A 24,976-nucleotide genomic window follows, 5' to 3' on the forward strand; every position below is an offset into this window, starting at 1 on the left:
GGCAGCTGTCACTCAGAGACACTATTGTTAGTGTGAATTTCATCCTGTTTTATTACAAGCCCCTTTCTGCGCTGCTCTGAATCTGTAGGAATACTGAGGGGCCGGCCTGGGGGTGCATTCTTCTAGAGAGTTTGCATGGTCTGCAAAATGCCCAGGCTGCCGACCACGAGGACTTAGTTAAACTCTTGGCCTGGGATTTCCCGGTCCAAGATAGCAGCGGTGTAAAGTCAAACGCAGACTTCTGTGAGGACCGGAGCAAGGTACAGATCTTCAGGGAGACTGCTGTCTGCTCAGAGCCGTGGCTGAGGTAAACACGCTCTCCTGACGTGTCTCTGCGCCAGCTCGTTCTTTTAATGAGAAAGTCACCCTTCGCGGGGCGCCTGGATGGCACAGCGGTTAAGCGTCTGCCTTCGGCTCAGGGCGTGATCCCGGCGTTCTGGGATCGAGCCCCACATCAGGCTCCTCCGCTATGAGCCTGCTTCTTCCTCTCCCACTTCCCCTGCTTGTGTTCCCTCTCTCGCTGGCTGTCTCTCTCTCTGTCAAATAAATAAAATCTTAAAAAAAAAAAAAAGAAAAAAAGAAAGTCACCCTTCGGGAGTCTAGACTTTTGCAAAGGCCCCAATCCTGTTACTTTACCTTTTGTGGGCCTCGTGCCTATTTCCTGTTCACTGTGTGGTCTGTAGGTTCCCAGTGGGGACAGATGTGCAAAGGGCAGCCATGGCTGACATTTCTGGCTTCAACAACAGCTTTAGTTTTTGCTCCTGATCATATCGTTTTATTTTCCTGAAAGCACAACTGTGCATTTAAAAATATAGATGTGTGCTTTGTGGAAGTATGATTTTTTTCAAGATGCTTAATTAGCTATATTGTTAGAATCAGAAGTCCCAGAATCCATGAACTTGATAAATGAAAGAAAATGTTGAAAAACATAGTGGAAGAGAAAAATGATCTTTTTTAAAAAAAGATTTATTTATTTATGTGAGCGAGTGTTCACACAAACAGGAAGAGGGGTAAAGGAAGAGAGAGAACCCCAAGTAGACTCTGCTCAGTGTGGAGCCCGAGGAGGGGTTCGATCTCACGACCTTGAGGTCATGACATGAGCTGAAAGCAGAAGTTAGATGCTTAGCCGACTGTGCCACTGAGGCTCCCCATGAGAAGATAATCTGAAAACCTTCACTTTCTTCCTGGGCTTCACATTTGGACGTCAGACTGCCTTGTGGCCCTGTTACCGAGATCTCCCCTGGGCATCTCAGGAGCAGCACAATCCAGACTGTGTTTTTTCTCGATTACCCGTCAGTGAGTGATACCACCATCCTGTTAAATATCAGGGTGAGTTTATCCGTCAGGATCAAGAAGCCACACGACGTGTTTCAGAAAGAGGCCATTTCATGCAGCAGAAGGGGAGTTCAGGGGAAAGGGGGATGCTGGCGTGACATGGATCTTCTCCTACCAGAAGCGGCTCGCACCCCGCACGTGGTGATGTTCTAGGAACCTGGCAGCTTGGGCACCGGGGGAGTGGCCGACGTCCGTGTGGCGGGTCTTTGTGGGAGCCTCCCTCGTAGTTGAGACGCCACAGTGAGCGTTCTCGTCGGGCAGGTAGACTCACTCACACTCTTCCGCTTCTCAGCAGGCCACCTGCGTGCCTTCCTTGCTTTGCTTTTGTTCTGTTCTTGCCAAGCCTGATCTCGTGGCCACCGTCCACGCTGATGTGTCCATAGATGGAAGCCACCGTCCAGACACTGATGCAATTGTCTCTGACCATCCGCCCACCTGGGCAGTGTGGACCATCGGGCATCTGCTCTCCTTTCAGACACTGGTGCGCAGGGTCCTTCCTGTTGGCGCCCTGTCTGAGCAGAGCTGTCTGTAAGCCCAGGGCAGGTGTTCCTCCCTTGGGATCAGAGGATTATCCCCAGAACAGAGGCAATGCAGCCTTGGATTAGGAACCTGCTACGCTTTTCAGGACCTGCTCAGGTCCGTTTTTGTTTGGAGTGCACAAAATTCCCACTTGAAGTTGGATGTGTCTGCTCTCCTGATGGCGTGCTGGATCAGATGACACGCATTCTACGATGTGCAGGACTCGGTACATAGTATCTTCCTCCAGGATCAGGGTCCACTCCTGCCCACCAGGGTCCAGGAGCCAGCCAGGAGCTGTCTCCTGACAGCAGAGTGATGCCACGTGTGAGTGGGCACTGTTTGCAGCGGGATTCTAGGTCTGGCCGGGGACTCTGCCATGGGGCTTGCCGGACGCTGCAAACTATGGTCTTGTTTGGCCCAGATGCTGCGAGTGCCAGCAGGGCCTCATGCCTGGACCTATAGCGGAACATCTCTTGGTTCAAGCTCCACTTAGGTGTCAGCCTGACAGGTCGCTGGGTTAGAGCCCCACAGTCAGCATGTCATCTATTGCCTCCCAGACTCAAAAAGGCCACCAAAAGTTGGGTGTCCTGGTGGTGAAGACACCCCAACGTGGTCCAGATGCCTGGACCCTTAGGCGGTGGCACTGGGGTTCCACAGGCTTTTCCCACCCTGTGCACCCGCCTTTCACTCTCCCTGTGACATAGCATTCGGGTGAGGTCACCGGGTGGCATCTGGGTCACCCGGTGGAAACCAGCTAGCAGGGCAAACAGGGAAGTTTGATATAAGGAATTACTGTGATAGAGGACTGACTCATACCTGATGTAAGGCACCTGGCTCTGGTACCCTAGGACTCAGTCAGGGACCCAAGGAGGGAACGTGGAGGGGTGCAGACCGTGCTAGAAAAGGCATGGCTCAGCCTACTGGATGGCAGGGGAGGGGGGTGCATGTGGCTGGACGGTGGCGGGGGTTGCATGTGGCTGGACGGCAGGGGAGGGGGCGCACGTGGCTGAATGGCAGGAAGGAGGGGTGCAGGGGAAGACGTGGCTCAGCCTGCAGCTGTGGCCAGTGGGAGCAGGTGTGCAGTACTGGGCAGGCAGTGGACCACCCTTGGTGTCAGGTAGTCACAGCAGTGACAGCAGGGCAGTGGTGTGCCCTGGAGTGTGGAGGGAGTGAGAACCCCGGGGCTGTGGGCAGGGTGCAGAGGGGCCACGCAGGGTCTGTGGAAGGAACCAGAATGGCAGCCTGGGCATGAGGTCTCACACAGCGAGCTGTGTGGGCAGGAGGCCTCAGCACCGGTTCCATGTCGGAGCACAGCAGGAAGGTTGTTGCCAGGCCGAGGCAGCAGGGTCGTAGAGAGACAAGGGTCTGCGGCCCAGTCGGGGGCCGTGCTCACAGGAGCGCATTGCAGTGGAGCCCTGGGGTTTATCACTGAGCAGGGTGTAAAGAGCGCATGCGGGCCACAAGTGTGCTCTGAGCCGGGAAGGGCCAGGGTGCAAGGACTGCAGGCTTTGTGGGCTGTGCAATCCCGCACTCGCAGACCACCCTTTCCTTTCATATCTCCTTTGAAGCCCACACCATCCTTAGCTTCCAGCCCTACAGAAACAGGCAGGGGTCTGGATTTGGGGCGAGGCGTGCCCACTCCAGACGAGGTTCTGGTGGGGAGCTGTGAGCACTTGCCAGGGCAGGAGCTCTTGTCCCTGCTGCTGATGGACCTGGGTGTTGGCGACCCCTCCAGACTGGTTCTGGGAGAAAATGCCCCCCCAGATCCGCATCTCAGAAGCCAGGGGCTGCCCAGCACATCAGAAATGGCAGCAGCTGGTGTCACTGATGAAGTTTGTCATAATCCACTGTTGTCCTCTGAGCACTTCTGCCTGCTACACAGGCCCAAGTGGGATCTGATAAAAGTCAGCATGCCAGCATCTTTCAAGACTTTGATGGTGAGCCGAGCTCTCCATTCCCACGGTGTCGCAGTGCTGCCTTTGGTGACTGTTTTGAGGGGGAGGGGGCTTCAGGGCTTCCATCGTGCTTTCTGTCATTATTGGCTTTGCTGTCCGTGGGATCCTGTCTGCACCTGCCTGCCCCTTCCCTTGACATGTTCAGGAATCCGGCGATCGCTGCAGTTTGGTCTGCCGGCCCTCTTTAAGGTGGACTGGGGCCACGAGTCCATAGGTCTGGCTGTTGGCCAGTGGTACTCCCTGGGCTCATCATGGGCTCTCACAGGTCTGGAGCCTTCCGTCCCTTTCCCGTGGTGCCACCGTCCTAGACCTAGGGAAGGCTTGGAGGGAAACCTCGTCTGTTCTGCAGCAGTGTTATAGGGTCCTTCCTCAAGGGGGCCTGAGTCTCTCTAAGAGCAGGGGCTGTGGGTCTGTGAACCTGTCCTGGGTCAAGAGCTGTGTGAGAGGTAGGGGCTCGTCACTGGTGGCTCAAGGCGGGTTTCTGCCCAGGACCAAGTTGTGCCAGTTACATAGATCAGGGGGTACTGGGGTACCTGGCTGGATCTCTTCTCCCTTTACCCACTGCCAGAGAGTCACCTGGGCCAACATGCTCTGATCGGCCCTTGTCTCTGGAGATCACGGCCAGTCCCCCTCCCCCACCCGTCCTTGTAATCTGGTCCGGGAGCTCGTTGCTGCCCCGGCACCATCCTCAGAGCTTCTCGGGGTGTAGGAGCCCCCACACCAGTGCTGGGAGACGAGGGGACAGGCCAGACCCTGCTCCCTGTCGTCATTCTGCCTCCTGTGCACCAGGGTCTATGATTTATACACGGTGTACCCGAAAGCATGTGAAGGCCAGGGTAGAAAGCCGTTTTTAGGCACAGCTCTGAGGCTTATGGGTGTGCGCACCAAGCTCTCCCTGTCCCAGGTGACTGCTTCGTGGAGCTGGATTGCTCTTCATTCATCCTTCTCAGCCTGTGCCAGACGCAGAGATGGTTGAACTCTAAAAATAGCTCTCGGATTCCAAGTGCGCCCACTGCGTCCTGCTCCCTGCGCCCGGCCGAAGCCTCCTCCCCCTCCAGCAGGGAATCAGATTATGTCCGCAGCCAGGCACTGTTAGCCCTTTAGCGGAGCTGGCTGGACCGGCTATTCAGGCTTACAAAGGCCCTAATCTCCTTTGAATGCCGCTAAGCCTGGACTCGGTAATCCCTTCCAGCGGGCACAGTTGGCAGCCTTGGGCAGGCCTCTTCCATTCATTGGCCCTGATTATCTTTTTATCTCATTAAGTGCCTTCAGCTCGTGTGTTCCATGTGAAAAACAGACAGTGGCGTCCAATTGGCCTTCAAGACACAACTTGGTATTTTCTCTTCCTGTGGATTGTCGTTAAGTCAGGCCACCGCGTGTCCTGTCTGACTCTGGTGCTGATGACCCACGAGAGCTTGGGGCAGCCGGTTAACTTCATGGGCCTCAATCTCCTGGTTCGCAGAACGGAGGGGCAGGGTTCGTTGTGTGTGGCGTGGGCCTTCCCTTCTTACTCACGTGGCTGCGTTCTCTATGGTTTGCTCCGTGGGCTTGTTTTCTTGCAGATGTGCGGGCCTGCCCTCCCGGGGCTCGCGGTTGTTACAACAGTGATCTGGTGCGGGCGGGCGCTACAGGACCTCCCTTCAGGACACGCTCAGACGCAGAGAGAGAAGTGGAATGCCTTGCTGGTTGTTACAGCGTTTGCTCCTAAAGATCGGGGTTTCCTTCTTAAAAGCACCTTAGTTTCTTTGATAGCTGCTGGATTTGTGTTGAATGCTCTGTTGAGACTCATGCAGATATGGAAATCCTCCGAGTTTCAGAACCTATTTGCATGTCTCGATGGGCAGACTCCAGCATTTCTTACTCAGTACTGTTTACCTTCAATTTCATCTGCTTCTGAGGATTCAGAGAGTTTCTGATAATGCCTACCGTGTTCCTTGGACCTAACGCGCACTCCTTATTCAGCAGATTGTGCATCTTTGCCCATTTCTAGGGTGGGTGATGTTGGCAGGTGCCCTGAGTGCACACGATGTCCCTTTCTGGTCTTTCTCAGGATGATTTCTAGGGGTTACATTTCTCAATAAGGAACTTTGGATTCACCTTGTACCCATCAAATTTTCATAATAAATTCTGGTAACAATTTTATAATCTTTCAGAAAATCTGGATTAATTTTCCATATGCTAGAAATGTCCTCAAACATTTTTCCTTTTATTCACCAATTTTCAGAAAAATGTACGGTTCTCTGCATTTTGCAAGCGTACCTGGTGCAGTTTTCTTTTTATCTTACACGGACTTGTGCACTGCCGCCGAGCTGTTCCTGTCACTGTGTTTATTCGTCCAGGTGCGACCTGCCTGGTGGGAACCCCCTCCTGGCCGCCCCGCCCCGTGGCACACCCCCAGCTGGGTTTGGAGCTCCCTCGTTTGCCCATCCTGGAGAGCCTTCACTCACTGTTTACTCAGGCCCCATGCATGGTGCAAATGGAAGAAGGTCCGAAAGTGCTGTGCCCCTAGCGTCCCTGCACTGTGTGGACCCCATGGTGGCCATGGTGGTTCTGGAGACTGTGCACCTTCCAGCCAACATGGGAGCCATGCGGCAGGAGTGCGCATCCATTTCTAGAATGGAAATGAAGGGTCGTTTCCCCCGCTGTCTTCCCCCACTGTCTGCCTGGTGGTTTTGTGGCCATGACCCTGTCTTGCCTGTGTGTCATGCTTCTGACTTGTGTCCCGGCCGCCAGCCTCTTTCCTGCTTCAGCCCGTCTTACACAGATCGTCTGCTCTCAAGCTCGGCGCTGGGCCTAGTTTTTTTGCATTGATGGGACATGTCCTCTCCCTACCAGGCACCGTACCCTCACTCAGAGTTGTTGGCCTCCACCCTGTTATCTAGAGCAGACCCTCCACACTCCTCAGCTAGTCTGCAGGACCCTTCCTGGTCCATCCCAGTAGGGCATCAAACCTCATTTCTTACGGCTTTCATTCATTTTACCATGTCCCAGATTGAACTCTTGGCCTTTCTCTATCCTCCAAAGCCACTGAGCCCGTAATCCTACCTGTGGAATGCCTTACATTCATTTCCACTTGCCCCAATCCCCCTTGGGGCTGCAGCTAAATCATCCCCTCCCTGTGGGAAGGTATTCTCTTTCCTGCAGCACTTTACCTGGATCTCTCTAAGGCATTTGCTGATCTTGTCCTTGTATTATTTCACCATTCGGTCATGTTTGGCATCCTTGTGGACAGGGTCTGTATCTAACTCCACTTCGTCTTCTCATTACCAAATGGAGGCGGGTACAGTCACAGATGATTCTAGCCAGGGGCTAGACGGTGTTACAAGTCAGCGTATTGCGACCTAACAAACACCCACCAAATCTCAGTGGCATGTTGGCCATTTCACCTGTGGTTTGAGGGGATTCCCTGCTCTGTCCCTGTGGAGAGCACCCCCACTCCTACCCAACCATGGGAATTAAGACCTTCGACCCTGCACAGCCCAGAGTTGGGGTCCTGGGGGAAGAGCAAGTGGACTCAGCCCTGCCCTCCTTCTGGGTTCCCAAGGCTGTGGGTTCTCGTGTTGAGGACACACTACCATGTAGAAGTACCCAGTCCCCAGGTCCCGGTGCTCGCGTGTTGAGGACATAGAACCACGTGGCAGGAGTCCACGGTCTACAGGGTTGTCCTGTGCCTTGTGGGCCTGCTTCACTGTGTCCCAGTGGGTATGATGGGGTTCTGGAATGAGCGACGCTTGGTCCCTTGGTGCCCCTTAGTCCACCTGTCAGGGCCCAGAAGCATGGCCAGCGTGTTGCAAAATGCATGTGATTCTCTGGAACCCTGAGATTCTTGCCAGGAAGCCCCTGCTGTACCCTTTCTCTCACTGACACCTGCCACACCAGCATGCCCTCCAGATCATGTGTCTTCAGCTTGACCTGCTGCTGAGCCCTTTGGCCCTTACTTCCACTCGGCCGGCAGCCTGCCATGTTGCCAAGCATCTGGGCTGGCCCGGTGTTCTTAGATGCAGAGCATGTCGGCTGCAGGATAAAGAGGCCCTCAGGCATTGTGGCTCTTCCTTTGTGGATGTAGAACGCAGCTTCTTCAGAATACTGGACCTCAGACCTCGCCAGGTTGCCAGGTCCTGAATCTCCGCAGGGTATCTGCTTGCTGGGGTCTGCTGCACGCAGCGTGATGCCATCACTGTCATGGCTCAAGGCAAGGTTCTGCAGGGTGTCCAGATGCCTTTGGAGCATGTTATGATAGCAGGTAGGAGCACTAACAGCTCTGCAGCACAACCATGTGCAGTTTTCCTCTCATAGAGGTGCCGATGGTTTCCAGGCTTCTGTCTTCATTGGGATAGGAAAGAAGGCATTTGGAGGGCAGTGTCCACATGTCATGTACCTGGGGCTGGTGGAGCTACTCTAACAGAGACTCAGGTCTGGCACCACAGCTGTGAGCTGGGCGCCTGCTCTTTTGAGCTTAGGTTAGCCCCCAGTCCCTCCCCAGGACCCACTGACTTTGTGCAGAGGCCAGATGGCCAATTCAACAAGGCCCTTCCGTGCCCTTGATCCTTAACGTAGACACGCGTCTCCACTGCTTGTGTTGGGGTGGGCCATCAGCATCAGTGCCATTTTACACTCACGGACCATGCAGATGAGCACTGGCTGGGTCTGCAGACCCAGGAGATCTCTTGTCACCAGGCTTTGTCCAGGACTTTATTTATTACCTTGCCCCCTAATGTCCCCACCCTAACAGGGGACATGACACTTTAGGTCTCAGACCTTGTGTTCAGTAGGCCTTGAACTGTTGGGTATGACCACCAACTAAGTGGCAGCAGGTCTTCTTGGGTACACGCTGGGCTAATCATCACCATAGGCACTTGCCCTGGAGTTACGGGTTCCTAATTCCTGGGGATCTGGCCATATTTTCTATCAGTGGGTTTTAGTCTGAAATCTGCTCAGACCAGAGCTGGGTGAGGGATTCTGACTTTTAATGGGGTGACTTCCCTCAGCATCCTACTCATTCATTCCTGTTTCCTTTGATTTTGTATGTATGTATGTACGCATGCATGTATTAGACAGGCAGTGCTCTGTTGAGGGACCATCTGTTTTGCTCCTAGGAATGCTGTCTCTTGTTATCTGTTGCCGCAACTTGGCCAGTTGGCCTTCCTTGGCTGGCACGCTGCCTTCTTGGTCATTATGATAATTGCCACCCCTGACTTCTGGCAGTCACATACCATCTCCAGGCTGCTATTGCTGTGGGGCCAGGTTTAGCTGCCGACATCAGGAGTGGCCACGAAGCTTGTTATCAACAAGTCCCACTTTGTGACAGCCTCTCCTGACAGTGGAATTATTGGGTCATCTGGTAAGTGAATTCTCAACTGACAAAGCGTTTTCCAAAATGTACTGTGTTACACTATTTCTAGCAATCTGCAAGAGACCCATTGTTCTATATCTTTGCCAATACTTGGTGTTGTTGATCTTTTTAAAATTAAATTTTAGCCATTCTAGTAGGTGTGTAGTGCATCTCATTTTGGTTTTGTTTTGCCTTTCTCCAGTTACCATTGATGTTGAACATCCTTTCTGGTGATTGTTGATCATTCATGGTTTTTTTTTTTGTGAAGTGTCTGCCATTTTTAAAAATTGGGTTATTTGTGTTATTAAATTGTAAGAGTTCTTTATGTATTCTGATTACAAGCTCTTTGTCAGATATATGTATTATGAATATTGTCTTCCAGTTTTGCTTCATTTTTTTTCCTTTTTTTAAAAAGATTTTATTTGAGAGACAGAGAGAGCGAGAGAGAGAATGAGCAGGGGGAGCAGCAGAGGGAGAGGCAGAAGCAGATTCCCCACTGAGCAGGGAGCCCAACCCGGAGCTCAATCCTAGGACCCTGAGATCATGACCTGAGCTGAAGGCAGACGCTTAACTGATTGAGCCACCTAGGTACCCCTTGTTTCATTTTTTTCCATGGTATCTTTCCAGGTTTTTAATTTTGTGAAGTTTAGTGTTTTTCAGTAGATAGAAATTCTTAATTTTAATGTGGTCTGTGTTACCAGTCTTTCCTGTTATGATTAGTGTTTTATTCTGTCCTATTAAGAAATCTTTGCTTATCTCAAGGTTGTGAGGATATTCTGTGTTTTATAGAAAAGATTTGTAATATTTTGTCTTTTACATTTTGATCGTCAGTCTATTTGGAATTGATTTTTGTGAGATAGGATACAAGTTCATTTTTCACATGAATATACAATTGATGCAGCATCTTTTACTAAAAAGACAATCCTTTGTCCACTCCAGTGCAAAGCCATTTCTGTTATAAGTCAGCTGACCATCCTTGTAAGGTCTGTTTCTAGATTGCAATTTCTTTCTCTGGTCTATTTATCTGTGTACCAATACCAAATTAATCACAGATTTGTAAACCAGCCAGTTTTGTTTTTTTTTCATGACTATTTTGTTGACTATGTGGGTGGTTCACATTTCCATGTAAACTTTAGAACTTCAGAAGCAGACTGTTGGCTTCTACCCAAAAAGCCTTTTGGAACTTTAATTAAGATTCATGGACCCTTTACAGCAGTGAAGCTGTCTATGAACATGGTATACCCCTCCATGGGTAGGTCTTTACTTTCTCTCAGCAGTGGTTTCTGCCGTGTGCAGGTCTTGCACCTCTTTAATCTGAGATATTTTTGGATACTTGTTTTTTTAATGGACTGTTCATGTCTTTTAAAATTTTCTAAATTTTTGTTGCTAATCTGTAGATACCCAGTTAATTTTTATATATCACCTTGGTGTTCAGCAATTTTGCTAAATTCCCTGTTTTGTTTCTAACAGTAGAGTGTAGATTGTCTTAAGTTTTCTACATACATGATCACTAACAAGTAGGGGTGTTTTAATTTCTTCTTCTCCCATTCTTACAGCTTTATTTTTTCCTTGCCATACGAAGTAGTCAGGACCTCTAGTATAGTGTTAACTAGAAGCAACAGTACAAAGCATTCTTGTCTGATTACTCTTCTCGAGGGGAAAGTATTTAATACATTACCCCCAACTGCTGTGTTTGCCGGGTAAGCAAGCACTTACAGGGAAAGGCTTACTTTCCTGACACCTGAGCAGAGTTCCCCAGAGAAGGCGTTTGTTCTGTGGGGATTGTGCCACCAGCCCGTCCTCCCGTAGACAAGCTGTGTGCACCTCCCCTCGCAGAGAAGCTGCGCACTCCTAGTGCCATCCCTGTTCAGATTAGAACATTCTTCTTTCTGTCATTTAGGGTGGCTCACATCATCTGTGCCTGTACGGGTTGGATGTTTCAGCCTTCATTTCTTCTTTCTGTCTCAGTGCTGCCAGTCTTCCCTTCAGGTGGATATTCTCATATTTTAGGAGTGACACTGCGGCCTCACAGACTCTGCAGAAACACCAAGTGCCTGGAAGGTTCCGCAAGAATATTAGCTTCCTGTGTAGAAAAGCCAGGCTGCGCTGCATTTTCCTAGGTGAAGCAGGAAGGCTAACATGAAGTGTGTACGTATGGCTCAGCAAGCGGTATGTGAGACGAGCGCTGAGATTGGGATCCGAGAGCCCCGGCAGAAAGCCTGCCCCCCACTGTCCTCTGATCATGGGTGATGATGGTAATCAGCCCGTGCAGCCAGGCCTCCGCCCGTCGTGTGCACTGACAATTGCTTGGCTGATCAGCTGGTGTTTGGATCGAAGGACCACAGAGCTGAGAAGTGGGACATTCCCCGGTGTGGATGAGGCCCTCTAGTGTTCTTATTTCACGTGGGAAGCACTGTGCGTGCCGTGTCCTCCCTTGTTCTGCATTTCCTTTATGGTCCTCACTCGATGTCGGCTGTGATTTAGTGTTGAAACCTGCTCCTTGTTTTACCATCATGTACTAAAGGCCTTTAGAAGGGAAGGTGTTTCACACATAGTTTGGAGCTAAATGGAAAGCACATTTGAAAGGATTTGTATTTAGGAATTTACGATTAAATTTTTATCACATAATGTTCAATCTGATTTTGTTTGTTTGTTTTATTTGTCTTTTTGTCTTACTGAAACACTGTGTAGAGGGGCAGAGACCTGGCTCCTGGCACATTCCCTGAAGACAGGTATCCCTGGTCTTTCTTACCTAAGCTTAGCTTCCTTACTCACACAGTGGCATTGCGAAGTGCCCTGCAAATACAGGAAAATCAAGTGTCGGGACTCCGAGAGGTGGGCCGTGAGCAGCCCCCGTTGTCTGTGGGAGATGCTGTGTCCGTGCGGCACTTTCAGGCACTGGGCTGCTCTCTGCCTGGAGAGCCAGGGCGCGGCAGAGCAAGGCCGTGCGTGCGTGGTGTGGGTTTCCCCTTGCTCTGGCCGCAGCGCCCTGGGCTCCGGCGGCACCATCTCTGGGTGCAGAGTCCCCGCGGGCGGGCTCTCCTGCAGCGGGGCCCACCTTCGCCCTGAGCTGCACCCAGGGTGTTTGTGTCTGTAGCACACCCACCCCCTCATTTTGCTCCCTGTTTTGAAGAACAGTTGAGGAAGGATGGATGGAAATGACTTTGAGGAAAATTAAATTTTCTTCTGAAACAGGATGATGGTTTTGCAACAAGGAGGCAGGGGTTAGGCGGCTGCTGGCGGGGAGCTGTCGCTGTTCTGCTTGCGCACCCCGGGTCTGTGCCGCTCGCTGTGCTTGCTCTCTGCTGCCCGCGGTTGTAAGCATTTTGAAGAGCGGATGTGCCCCGCCTCTGCGCCTGTGTGGACGTGCTGTGCTGTGTGGACTGTGGCCACGTACCACGCTCTGTTGACATTACCTTCTCTTGCTTAGCTTCAGACAGCAAAGTCCTGACGTGTGCGACTGTGTGGAGGATGCCGAAGGAGCTGGAGCCAGGCAGCCACGAGTCCCCTGACGATTCATCAAGCACTGCGCACACCCTGGAGCTGCTCTGTCACCTTGACAACACGGCCCATGGCAGCATGGCCTGGTAGGGCTCTGCATATTTCATTCGCCCAGAACAAGCCTGGAGGTCAGACCGCGTGCGTCGTGCACACTCCCTTTGCAGAAATGGTTCTTTTCCTTTCTTTTCCTTTCTTTTCTTATTTTCTTTTCTTTTCTTTTCTTTTCTTTTCTTTTCTTTTCTTTTCTTTTCTTTTCTTTCCTTTCCTTTCCTTTCCTTTCCTTTCCTTTCCTTTCCTTTTCTTTTCTCTTTCTTTTCTTTCTTTTCTTTTCTTTCCTTCCTTCCTTCCCTCCCTCTTTCCCTCCCTCCTTTCCTTCCTTCCTTTCTTGCTTCTCAGTCCCACTTGTTCTGCAGATTAGACACATTATGGAAACCCTATTGCATCTGTCGTGAGGGAGCCTTGTGTAGGTGTCCTTTCCATTTAAATCCGTGCTGCCAGGTACCTGCCAGGACTAGGGTGAACTTGGGCCCTGGAGAGCACTTAAATGTTCTCTTGCTTTTTTAGCTTCGTAAATACACTTCCATTCAGCAATCCTAAGTGTGAATTAATTGACTTGTTACTTTAGGCTGAAGGCTTATAATTTCCTTTTCTGTACTGATTAAGGATGTGCTGTGTGCTCACTGTGCGGTACCCCTGAGCCCTCCACATCTCCGTCCTTGCGTCTGTCTCCTCTGCATGTCACATGCAGTCCCAGGGGATGGAGATACCACCAGCGCCATCAGGGCTGCCTGGCCCGTTGTTGCCCACGTGTTGTGGCCGAGGCTTAGCGGTACTCACCTCCATACCCCAGGAGAGCCTCCTCGGAGCACTGAAGCCTCAGCAAATTCAAAAGGCCATGCTTTCTAGAAGGGACTGTGGGAGCATAACTGGTATGGGTGTTTACAACAGTAATTATTGTTTTACTCAGTGCAGTAACACTTTGTGTGCACACAAGTGTGCGTGTGTGAGAAAGAGCTCTATCCTCTGTATACCCACTTCTGTTTGGACCAAATCTACCAATTAAATAAGTTTAATCCAACACATATTTATTAAGCACCTGCTGCACACACCTGCCAGGCTCCAGGGACGCCGGGGTGACGGGTCAGGGGACCTGGCCTCAAGGAGTCACGCGTGATCTCCCAGGAGACCCACGGTGTAAACATCTAAGCGACACAGGGCAGGCTGTGGCATGCACCGCGATCATTAGGAACTCTGTGCCATGGGCCCCTGAGGAAAGAGTCATTAATTTTTACTAGTGGAATTGAAGAGGGATTTGTTCAGGAGCCGACATGTGGAGCTGGGACGGATGCTGGTTTCCGTCGGCAGCCTTGGGTCTTGGAGTGGCAAAGGGAGCAGAACTGGGGGTCGGCGCCATTTGTGGCTCTGGAGGGCCTTTGTGCATCGTTTGCGGGCAGTGTGTTTACACGGGTGCCAGGCTGCTGCCGGGTCACGGTTCCTTCTCCTCACAGAAGTGTCAGACCCCATCTGCAGGCAAAGAAGATGCACAGGAGCCCTGCAGCTCTCACGAGGGGTTGTGAGAGTGCAGGGCGTGTCTGCAACGTGTGCAGACAGACGCACATGTGTGCATATGAGTGCGATATGTACGTGTGTGCCAGGAGATAGACTGGCACGGGGAGAGCAGGGAGGACACAATGCAGGCCAGCAGTGACTTTGGGGAGGTCAGTGTATGCAGATGGCATCTGAGCCTTTGGCGAGTGCACAGATGGGCTAAGCTCTGAGGGCAGGGGAGGGGCTGTTGGTCGGTTTCCCCAGCTCCTACCTGGGTTCACATACTCCATCCAGTGTTCCATCAGAGGAGTGGTCACACCTATCTATGTGTGCTTGTCAGGAATGCCAGTGAAATGTTCAGTCTGGGTCACACCCCTGTGATTATATTGCTGTCATCACACCCCTGTGATCACACCCCTGGTGGTCGCACCCCTGTAATCATATTCCCGTCATCACAGCCTTGGTGATGACACCCCCGTGATCACAATCCTATCATCGCACCCGCGGTGATTACAACCCCAGAATCGTAGTCCTACCATCACACCCCCGGTGATCACACACTCTGTGATCACATGCCAGTGGTCACAGCCCTGGTGACCACATGCTTGGTGATTGCACCCCCGTGATCATATTCCTATCATCATACCCCCAGTACTCACACCATTGGTGATCACACCCCCTGTGATTGCACCCCCCATGATCACACCCCCGTGATCACACCCCCGTGATCACATCCCTGTCATCTCACCCCCGTGATAGCATCCCCCCCCCGTGATCGGACACCCCCGTGATCGCACCCCCATGATCACACCCCTGTGATCACTCCCCCGTGAACATACCCTTGTGATTGCATCCCTGTGATAACACCTCCTGGGAGCACCCCCTGTGATCAACCCCCAGTGATCACACTGCTGTGATTGCACCCACCCCACGATTGCAACCTTGTGATTGCACACCCCCATCATGGCACCCCTGTGATCGCACCCCAGTGATCACACCTCAGTGATCACGCCCTGTGATCGCACCCCCATGATTGCAGCCCTATGATCACCCCCCATGGTCACATCCCTGTGATCACACCCCCCCAGTGATCACACCCCCATGATCGCACCCCCGTGATTGCACCCCTATGAAAGGGGAACTAGTTAGGAAGTAATTGTTGATACGTAAGCACATCCAGAGAAACGGTCTTCATCAAGTTCATGTTGGAAGGCTGCCTTCTTCTGCATTTGCTGCCATGGTTCAAAGTGTCTCCTGACTTCGTTTTGTATGTCACTGTATGTGTTTATTGACCTTGTCACCGTGAGGTGGCTGTGATCCACCTGCAGTTATCGGAGCAATATAGACGGATCCCCTGTGCCTGTCACCCATTTCCCCCAGTGGCAACATTGCATAACGCCTCTGCAGGGTCATCACTGGGGACGGGGGTAGATAGGATCCACCGCGTGTGCACCCTGAGTTCTCTGCCATGTCATCATGTGTGTCTGTTGGTGCAGCCAGCACTGCAGTCAATATACAGAACCGGGAGCCCTCCTGCTACCTGTTTGTGGCCATAGCCCTCTCCTCCCCATGCGCCATCTTTAATCCCTGGCAAGCACGAACCTGTGCTCTTTCCTGTAGACTTAGCATTTTGAGAAGGTTCTATGAATGGAAGCGTCCACTCCAGAAGCTTTGATAGTGGCTTGTTGCACACTGTGATTCCCTGGGGGTCCTTCCTGTTGTCACCTGTGTCTGTCAGTGGCTCCGCCCCTTTATTCTAAGTGGTAGTCTGTGAGACCGTGGTTTTTGTGACCGTTCACCTATTGAAGGCCAGCTGGGTTTCCCCTGGGTTTTGGACATCCTGAATAGAGCTGCTCTGAACAGGAATGGACAGGTGCTCACATGAACATGAGGCAGCTGGGAGTCTTGTCAACTTTCCTTTTGGTTTATAAATTGGGGTTGAAGCAGTTCCTGGAGAGGGGCTCCTGGACACATTGTGGCATCGCCTGGCTGTAAGGGAGTGTCCCGGAACAGCACACACTCCACAGTCTGCGGGGTTGTTGCGCCCCACAGGCCGCCGTGCAGGCTCCTCTCCTCAGGGCCGTGCAGTTTCTGTTTGCTTGGGAGCAGCTCGGCCCTAGTGTAGGTGACCCTACACCCCCATCTCAGCCTCTTAACACACAGCGGCTGGGCAATGCCTGGCAGGCAGGCCACCTACCACTGAAGATTCTAGAAGGCCTTGTGACTGTTTGGTTTGAGCTCCCAGCCATGGGCGTAGACGGAGTGCTGGCCTAGAGGGCAGCATGCCCCATCTCTTGTGCTCACTTGCCCTGGGGCTGCGTAGGGTTGCTGGAAAGTCACCCCTTTTTCTCAGCTGCAAGTGGAGATTCCTGAAAAGGAGGAAATGCTTCGCAGTTGTTACCATGGCTCTGGGGCAGGATCTCTGTGGAATTGTGGCACTGCCCTTCTTGTTAGGATACGTAATACAAACAAGCCAACAACCCGTTCTCTTCCTGATTTTCTCAGATCCACACTGTGGGGATGCAGGTCCCAAGTTGAGCCTAGAGCAACCCCCTGTAGCTTCTGGTGTGGGTTAACGAGCCATCGGCTTTGTGGTTCAGCATCCCCTCTTCGGAGAGGGCCTCTCTAAAATAACCACTGTTCCACCCCCACCCACATCTTCCTGTCCTTGCGGCCAGCTTATCTCGTGTAGAGGCATGGCCATGCCTGGCACTCCGCTGGCTGCATTCATTACGCTTCCGTCACTGAACTTTCCCGGGTCGGGGGCCTTGTCAGGTGGCAGGTGCATCCTCAGCACCAAGGACAGCGCCGGCCCCAGCACATGCTCTGCTGTGAGCCCAACTTTGAGCAGGCCCTTCTGAGGTTTGCAGGCGCTGCCTCCTCCCCACACGACCCTATAAAGTAGGCACCATGGCAGAGAAGGTAACTGCCGTCCCGAAAGCAAGCAGCATGCATCCAGCCTTTTCTACTCAGTGGAGTAATTGGGATTCAGAGCTAGGCAGGCCGACCCCAGGACACCACACATTGCCCAGAATTGCCTCCCTGCTGAATGCATGAGCAAAAGGAGCCATTGTGGTTGTCGCACTGTGATTTGGAAGTTGTTTCTGTTGCTGGGAGTATAAATACCTCTTCATCAGAATAAGTTCTGAGAATGTTCACACATCTTCCAGCTAGTCCTTTATGGATGATAAATACAAATAAATTATGCTTTCTAGGGGAATTCCTCATTTTGCAAATAATAAAGCCGCCTTCTTTTCTCGCATACTTTCTTCCCTTCCGCTGTGGTTTGCTACCGTGGTCAATGTGTGGTGAGTGTGGCATATGTCGGTACTTGATGCCGTCCCCATGGACACGTGCCTCCTTCGCTTAGGTGTGACGGGGTGGTTATGCGGGGTCTCTGGTGAGTGTTCCAGCTCTGCACTTGTCAGGTGCTGTCGTGTCTCTCCACTGAACAGCACGCACCTGTTTCTCAGTGAGTCAGATAATAACTCCTAGCCCTCTTCCACTCTGCCTGTCGCTCGGAGGTCGTGGCACCAGGCAGCCGCCTCACAGGGACTCAGAGGAGGTGTCCCGGGCTGAGGTCCGTGCAGCCCACGGCCGGTTGCCTGCAGGGCAGTTGGACCAGACCCTTGGGGACGCTTTTACCAAATTGTGATGTTTTCCCCATCTTCAGTGTATCTTGCCCCATTATGCTTCAGGCTGTGTGTGGTAGCTGCCTTGTAGTTTTCTGCAGGGTGATGAGACCTACATAACTAAGTAAAATTAACAAAAACCCACCTTATTGTGGTAAAAAAGTGAGGTAAAAGAGTGAAGCCCCATGCCACGTATGTTGTTGGCCCTTTTTTCACTTTCTAGGGGTAGGTAAGGGGGGGCTCTTCACAGTTCTCCCCGCATATTGTATATGGTTATTCTTCTGTGAGAGTGAGGTTTCTCCATGAGTCAGCAACTGGACCAGCAGCTCGGGGCGCTTGTCAGCATATGCAGTGTAGACGACTGCAGACCCAGCATGTCCCTGGGGTCTCTGGGCCCCACACCGTCCCCTGTCCTGTGAACAGGAAGGGGGGAAGGATTTCCCGTGCGTGGGCCTGCTGGGCCGTTGTGAGCTGGCGTCTGCCCTGCAGCGTCATGGCCGTTGGCTCGGGGCTAATGAGCCACACAGGTGATTCTGGGCTTCCCCACCCCCTCTTGGTCGAGAAGAGCCCCCCGCCCACCCCCGCTGCTAAAGAGTTAAGCATCTTAGCCGTGGATCGACGCTCCCTGCCTGAGAGTGGAAGCCAAGTCAACGCAGTAGAAACTCCGGTGTATTCTTGGCATGCTCCGTCTCCCAAGTGGTGCGTCAGGCATAGTCACACCATCACCTGGTTTCTCGGACAACGAAAATCTCCTTTAAAGGAGAAGTCACTAAACTTAGTAACCAGAAGCTTTCTAGGGTTGGCCGGATAATGAATGACAGTCAGTGCAGCCCCAGAGTCCTGGTGGGTGGACGGGAGGGAGCGTCCCTGCACTGCTGCTCGCTAGCAACGGGGTGACTGGCTGACCTGTATGTCCCGAGCCAGCTTTCTGGAAGAGCCCTGCCGAGTGCGGGTGGAGGTGAGTGTCACACAGCAGTGCCAGGCGGGCTGAGCCAGGAAGGGGAGCGTGCGCGCCCATCAGGAGGAGGAGGGGGCGTGAACATGGCGCTGAGGCAGAAGAGGAAGAGGAGGAAGAGCAGCGTGTGAGGCTGCCAATTCTTGAGGAGTTTAGCCACAAAAGAAAGGATTTGGCCTCGTCTCTCTTTTCCTGTTTCTTTTTTTTGTTCAACGTGATAAACCGTGGAAACAAGTAGATTCAAAGGTACCCTTGACACCTTACAGAGGCTGTCTTCGAGCATAAGTAAGAAAGTATGTTTGAAATTCAGAGATCTTCTTCTTTTTTTTTTTTTTTTTTAGATTTTATTTATTTATTAGACAGAGATAGAGACAGCCAGTGAGAGAGGGAACACAAGCAGGGGGAGTGGGAGAGGAAGAAGCAGGCTCATAGCGGAGGAGCCTGACGTGGGGCTCGATCCCATAACGCCGGGATCACGCCCTGAGCCGAAGGCAGACGCTTAACCGCTGTGCCACCCAGGCGCCCCGAAATTCAGAGATCTTCTGACACGGTTTTATGGCCAACAGCGATGGAGAATTCTCAGTGATCATGACAGTTTATGATTGCAGATTTATCAGATTTCGTGAGATTTGTGTCCCTGCTCTTTGGGTTTACCCAGCCGAGGTGTTCTGAGGTGTAAGTCGCTTCCCTGTCTCCGGGCTCACTACTGGCGTCCGCTAGCTTTTACAGAGGCCCAGAATGAGGCCCACATCCCTTCTTCTGTGTAGGAAAAGGATAACATGAAGATGCCTTCCTCTCAAGCTTGTTCAAGTCTCCGCTGTTCACCAAGCATGGCTGTCCCGTGTCCCGGACTGTCTCGCCCCCTCTGATGCCGTTAAGATTCCGTGTTAGGGATGTGGTGAAAAACTAGCAAAACACGACGTGCAGATATGGCTTGCACTGGACGTTCACCGCGAAGTCCGAAGTGCAGGGCACCAAGTGTAGTTACGTACACGACGCGAGAAATTCGTGTCCTTCCTACGGTTTCAGTCCACGTTTCCGTGAGAATGTGGTTCAGAGTGTGTTTCATGTGACCCTCTTACGAACCAGCCGGTGTCTCCCAGAACCTGTGAGTTTACCCAGTGGCCACCAGTGTGTCCCAGGGACGAGTTTAGAGGAAGGTAGCATTTAGTTCTATTGGTGATTGTTTAAACATGAGGTTGAATAATTTAAAAGTTCAAACCTGAGGGTGCACTTACTCCACGTGTGAGAATTTTAAACATTTTTTACTGTTTGAAAAATGGGGTAGGGAAAGAAGAAAGAAAAGTAGATCAAAAAGAAGAGGGAACCAAACCACTATTTGGAGTTTGGGTAGACAGCTTGATTTCAAAATGTACTTTTATTTATTTATTTTTTAGAAGATTTTATTTATTTGAGATAGAGTGTGCGCACATGTGAGAGAGCGTGAGCAAGCAGGAGGGGCGGGGCAGACGCAGAGGGAGAAGCAGGCTCTCCGCTGAGCAGGGAGCCCGATGCAGGGCTCAGTCCCGGGACCCTGGGATCATGACCTGAGCTGAAGGCAGACACTTCACCCACCGAACAACCCAGGTGCCCCAAAATGTGCTTTCATTTAAAAGTTAACTTTGAACTTCCTGGGAAGGCCCAGGGCGCAGGGGGTTAGGATTTGCTGTTGCTTGAGCACCAGGTAGGGGCCAGCATCCCCGTGCTGTCTGGCTTGTGCTCCTCTCCAAGTCCTAGGAGGAGCTGTGCTGTGGGAGTGTTGGGGTGGCCTTGGAGGGACAGACCTGTGAACTCTGGGGTGAGTGAGGTGGGCTTTCGGGGCTGGTGAGAATCCATCACACAGAGGATGCTCAGAGCCCCGGCTGTGCCCCGCGGCTCTCTCTGGGGCAGAAGGAGGGGACAGTGCTGATCTGGCACAGAGCTGGACTCAGGGAGGGCCAGGCAGTGTGTCCAGCACCCACGTCCACCCCTAGGAGGAGCACGCAGACCTCGAGCATTTCCCGTTGGGGGAGGATTCTCAGCAGCACAGGGCTAGGTGATAGGTGCTTGTGTTTTCCAGTCTCCAGCTCAGTAAACGGGCCCCTTTCCATTTCTGGGTCCTCAGCATCGGAGTGCTTTATTTCTCTTGAGCTGTGCACGTACGGCTCGGAGCACTGACTTTGGCTGTTAACTGCTAACATCAGCCTCCACAAGAAAGAGGAGCATCTGAGAAAAATACCTTCTCCCTTGTGCCCAGCCTGTTCTTGCCTTTCGCTCTGGGTCTGACTGAAACTGTAGTTATTTAGCTGATGAATCTGAAGTGTGTCCGGGTGAGGGATGTCAGAATAAGCACGGCCGTTTCATAGTCACCCTGCGCCAGAGGCATGAGCTTGCCCGCCAGGGTGCCAGGCCGTGCACGGACGTGACTCTGCGCCCGGAAGGCCCCCTGCGCACGGCCATCAAGAGCCCACGTGGCCACAGAGCTGGGCGAAGCGTGCCTCTCGACTTGATGGTGTGACTCTTAAACTCTCCTTTCCCTGATCTCCGCAGCACCCGTGGAAAGCGGTCCTATGTTCTGTTGTGCGTTTTCCAACAAGAAGAAATGAGCCAGATTGCCAAATCTCTGTTGGAAAGAGATGCATAAGCTGGGGAACTAATATACTGTATCGTTTTAAAGCGTTTTTTCAAAATTTTATCTGTAACCAATGACTTAATAGACATGTTTCCTTCTTAAGGTTTTCCTTTTTACAGTGAAGTAATAAACCTGGTGAGTTGTTGAATGCAGTGAGAGCTGAGGGTCTTCACACAGCCATTCCTTGTGGACGAAAGTCTGTCTTCCAGCCGCATGGGGCTGCTGCCTCGTGCCTGTCACGACCTGGGGGGCCAGCCTTTCATGGCACCCCCACCTCCCACCCCCAGCGGCCACAGAGAATAGGTAAGGCATGGAAATGCTGTGGATTTAAATTATTAAATTTATGTTGAGGTTGTTTTAAGAATTTCTGGTGTCCTTTGAGCTGTCCTCACCCCAGGTACCAGAGCCCAGAGTGTGAATCATTCATTTGGAGTCACTGATCTGAAGAAGAGAGGTGCCTATTTTGTTTGATCAGCATGAAATTAGAGCCATCGTTGCTGCCATTATGGTCCTTGCTAACTGCCTCACAGAAGTTTAGATTTTTTATTTGGGTTTATTTACAGAATCAGCCCTTTTCTTGTGTTTTCCTCTCAGTGATTATGAAGGGATATTGCACACTTGTATTAGGTATATGCTACTTTGTTCTCAACTTGTTACTGTAATTTTATGTCCTCTCAAATTCACTGGCAGCGTGTGCTAAAACAGAAAAATGGATGATTTTATGAACAGAGAAATAAACTTCTTAGTTTGGAGTAGCAAGTAGGGCAGAAATTCTAGGTTATTTTCTTATGTTTATGGCCCCAGTTTCATGGTGATGATCCATGATAAAATGGGATTTCTCTTTTTATTGCACTTCTCGTGCTCCGGTTATCCCAGGGTGTGTGTCATTAGGCACAAACACTGATGATTTTGGGGATCGCTTCCCATAAACCAACAACAGGTATTTTCTGATGCGTAACCCAGGACAGATCACGAAATATGAGGGGCGGGAGTGGGCCCCCCAGTGGCTCGACCACGTGCGGTGGGAGCGTCTGCTTGCTGCCGTTTCGTGGAAATTCCTCGGACATCTTGTTCCCGGGAAGGATGTGAGAGCTCTGTCCGCGTGTTCCGGAGCTACACGGCCCCTGAGAGGAGCAGCGAGACCGTTGTCACTGCAGCGCTCACTCACGTGGATGGACGCTACAGGACCAGAGGCAAAGGCATGAGGGCCGTGGGCGGAGGAAGCTTGGGCGGGAGCTGCGGTGGAGGGGGCACCAGCAGCAGCCCTGTGTGGCCGTCGGTGAGTCAGGGCGTCTGGTCGCCTGCTTCATGGCCAAGACAGTGAACTCAGGTTTTCTGTTTTTAGTGGCAGATCGGAAGGCGCACACGCTGAGCAGGGCCTGCCTCCAGACCCGCTCTTGTCTTCAGGCCGCGTCTCCTAGCTCTGTGGTGGGAAGCGGGAGGTATCCCTGCCTGGGAAGTGGTGCTGGTGGCCGGCGGGAGCCTGTCGTTTCCTCTCAGGGCCCCTGCACACTCTCCTTCAGCGCCCACCCACGCCCTCAGACCTCCTGGGCGCGGATCCCACGCCGCCCAGCACAGTTGGTGGCTTCGTCTCCATCTAAGCCTTTTCTAGCCGAGTTAACACATTGGTGGTGACATAGTTCGCAGAATTTTTCTGAGATACCTATTCTTTCCTTCCTCGTCCTGCTCTGGGCATCTCCGGGTCATCAGATAAGTGTGGCGAGACTAACTCCTGCAGCATGTACAACGCAGATTTGTTCCCCTTCTTTTTCATGTCCTGTAATTCAGAGATTACAAATTTAAGTCTTCTCAGAAATAAATGGCAAATGTCAGTAGCATACTGGCACGCATGTCCTGTACATACTCAGAGTCAGTGCTCCCATGAGGCATTTCTTCGTGAAGAACAAAAATCTTCAATGCGGGTGTATCTTCCTCCTGCCACTGAGGCCACTGAGCAGGAAGGCTCTGCTCTGGGGCGTAGCTTGTGTTACACTCCGAGGAATGGCCTCAGCTCCAGCTCACCTGGTGTGTGTGTGTGTGTGTGTGTGTGTGTCGAGAGTGTGGGGTCTGTGTGTGTGTGCGTGTGTGTGCGTGTGTGTGAGAGAGAGATCCAGAACTAGTGAAACAAGCTGAATAGGTTGGCGTCTCTCTCACTCATCCTCATCATTTCCTGACCAGTTTACTTTGGATTCCCGTCCCTCCTCTGGGTCGTCCGTGGTCATTGACATGCCCCCCTCCTGCCACCCCCAGCATCCTCCTTGGGGGGCACTGCCAGGCACCCAGAACACAGGCTGCCCTAGGGCTGGAGGGCAGGCCGAGGCAGCCAGATCCCACGTGGGACGTATTCTGGGCGGTGTGGGAGCCTGCGCTGTCCTCCAGAGGAGACTCACCAGGGACCAGGATATGGAGAGATAGCGAGGGAATGAGAACGTGAGGAAGCCTTCCCACTTTGTGTATGCACCATAAAAACAGTACAGGGTAAGAAGCCGCCTCCCTGGGGGCCTGGTCACGGAGCTCTTGAGCAAATTTGTGGTGCACGGGACAGTAACTCCAGGAGCTCCAGAATGTTCTCGGACCCCCCAGGGGAAATGGCCTGGTGCTGACTTGGATAGAAGATCCTCAGAGGAAAACCCAGGGGCCACAGAAACTGACGTGGGGGACTCAGCACCCAGGCCACTGGGTGTGAAGTGGGCATGACAGCGAGACATACCCGAGCTCTGTTGCCTTTCAGAATAAGCAAGGATTTGAGTTTCTAGCCTCTCCTGAACATTTTTTTCTTACCCTAAATCGTGATGGCATTTTTTGGTGTGTAAAGGTGGTGGTTTTAATATTCCAGTCACATTTCAAAGTAGGGTTTTATGGGTTTTCCAAGGGAGGCTGTTGGCATTGGGGTGGGACAGTCTTTGCTGTTGAAGGCTATTTGCATGTCGTGTGACATGGGGCACCCCTGTATCTCGTCCCCCAGCCTACTGCCCTCCCCGTCTTCATGAAAGCCAAAGGTGCCCCTCACACTTTCCCAAAAGTCTCTGGAGAGTAGCCCCGGTTTAAGAAGCACAGATCTAAGTGCATCGCTCGCCCTGCGGCTCGTTGCACACCTACTCTGCGCAGGCCGTCCTAAACACTGACTTGTTGGTCCTCATAGATCTGTAACGTTGGCACACTACTATTGTCCCCACTGGACAGACGAGGAAGTCAAAGCTCAAAGATGGAAAATTACAGGTATCCGTACAATTGAATTTTGTGTGGCCTTTGGCAAGATTACATTTATTTGACATGGAAAGTTACTCGGGACGTGTAAGTAAAGCAGCACATTGCAGGGTAATGTTGTCAGTGTGTTTGCATTTCTGTAAGCGGCAGCCGAGGTGTAGTATCCATGTGAGCATGTGTATAGCAAAGACCTGGATGCTACGCGTCCCCTAGTGACAGGAGCTATTTCCACTGGGCAGCAATACAAGAGACTTACACTCCTACAAAGTTTAAAAATTTTTAATGAGCATATATGACTTTATATTAGAATATAAAATAGTACAGGTTAAATCAGGATTTCAGGAAGGCAGGGGCGATGCTTCACGTGTTTTCTTCAGGGGA

General features: G+C 51.9%; 1 protein-coding gene across 3 annotated transcripts in view; it reads left to right on the forward strand.

The window, feature by feature from the left end:
* Positions 1-24,976, forward strand: part of EIPR1 (EARP complex and GARP complex interacting protein 1) — a 121,091-nt gene that overhangs the window by 70,010 nt on the left and 26,105 nt on the right. For all 3 annotated transcript variants that reach the window (XM_026518036.4, XM_026518042.4, XM_026518052.4), the window contains one exon: positions 12,572-12,728. In XM_026518036.4, the coding sequence (XP_026373821.1) occupies positions 12,572-12,728 (157 nt within the window). The remainder of the gene's footprint in view (positions 1-12,571; positions 12,729-24,976) is intronic.

Source organism: Ursus arctos, unplaced genomic scaffold (genome assembly GCF_023065955.2).
Source record: "Ursus arctos isolate Adak ecotype North America unplaced genomic scaffold, UrsArc2.0 scaffold_8, whole genome shotgun sequence".
Taxonomy (NCBI): domain Eukaryota; kingdom Metazoa; phylum Chordata; class Mammalia; order Carnivora; family Ursidae; genus Ursus; species Ursus arctos.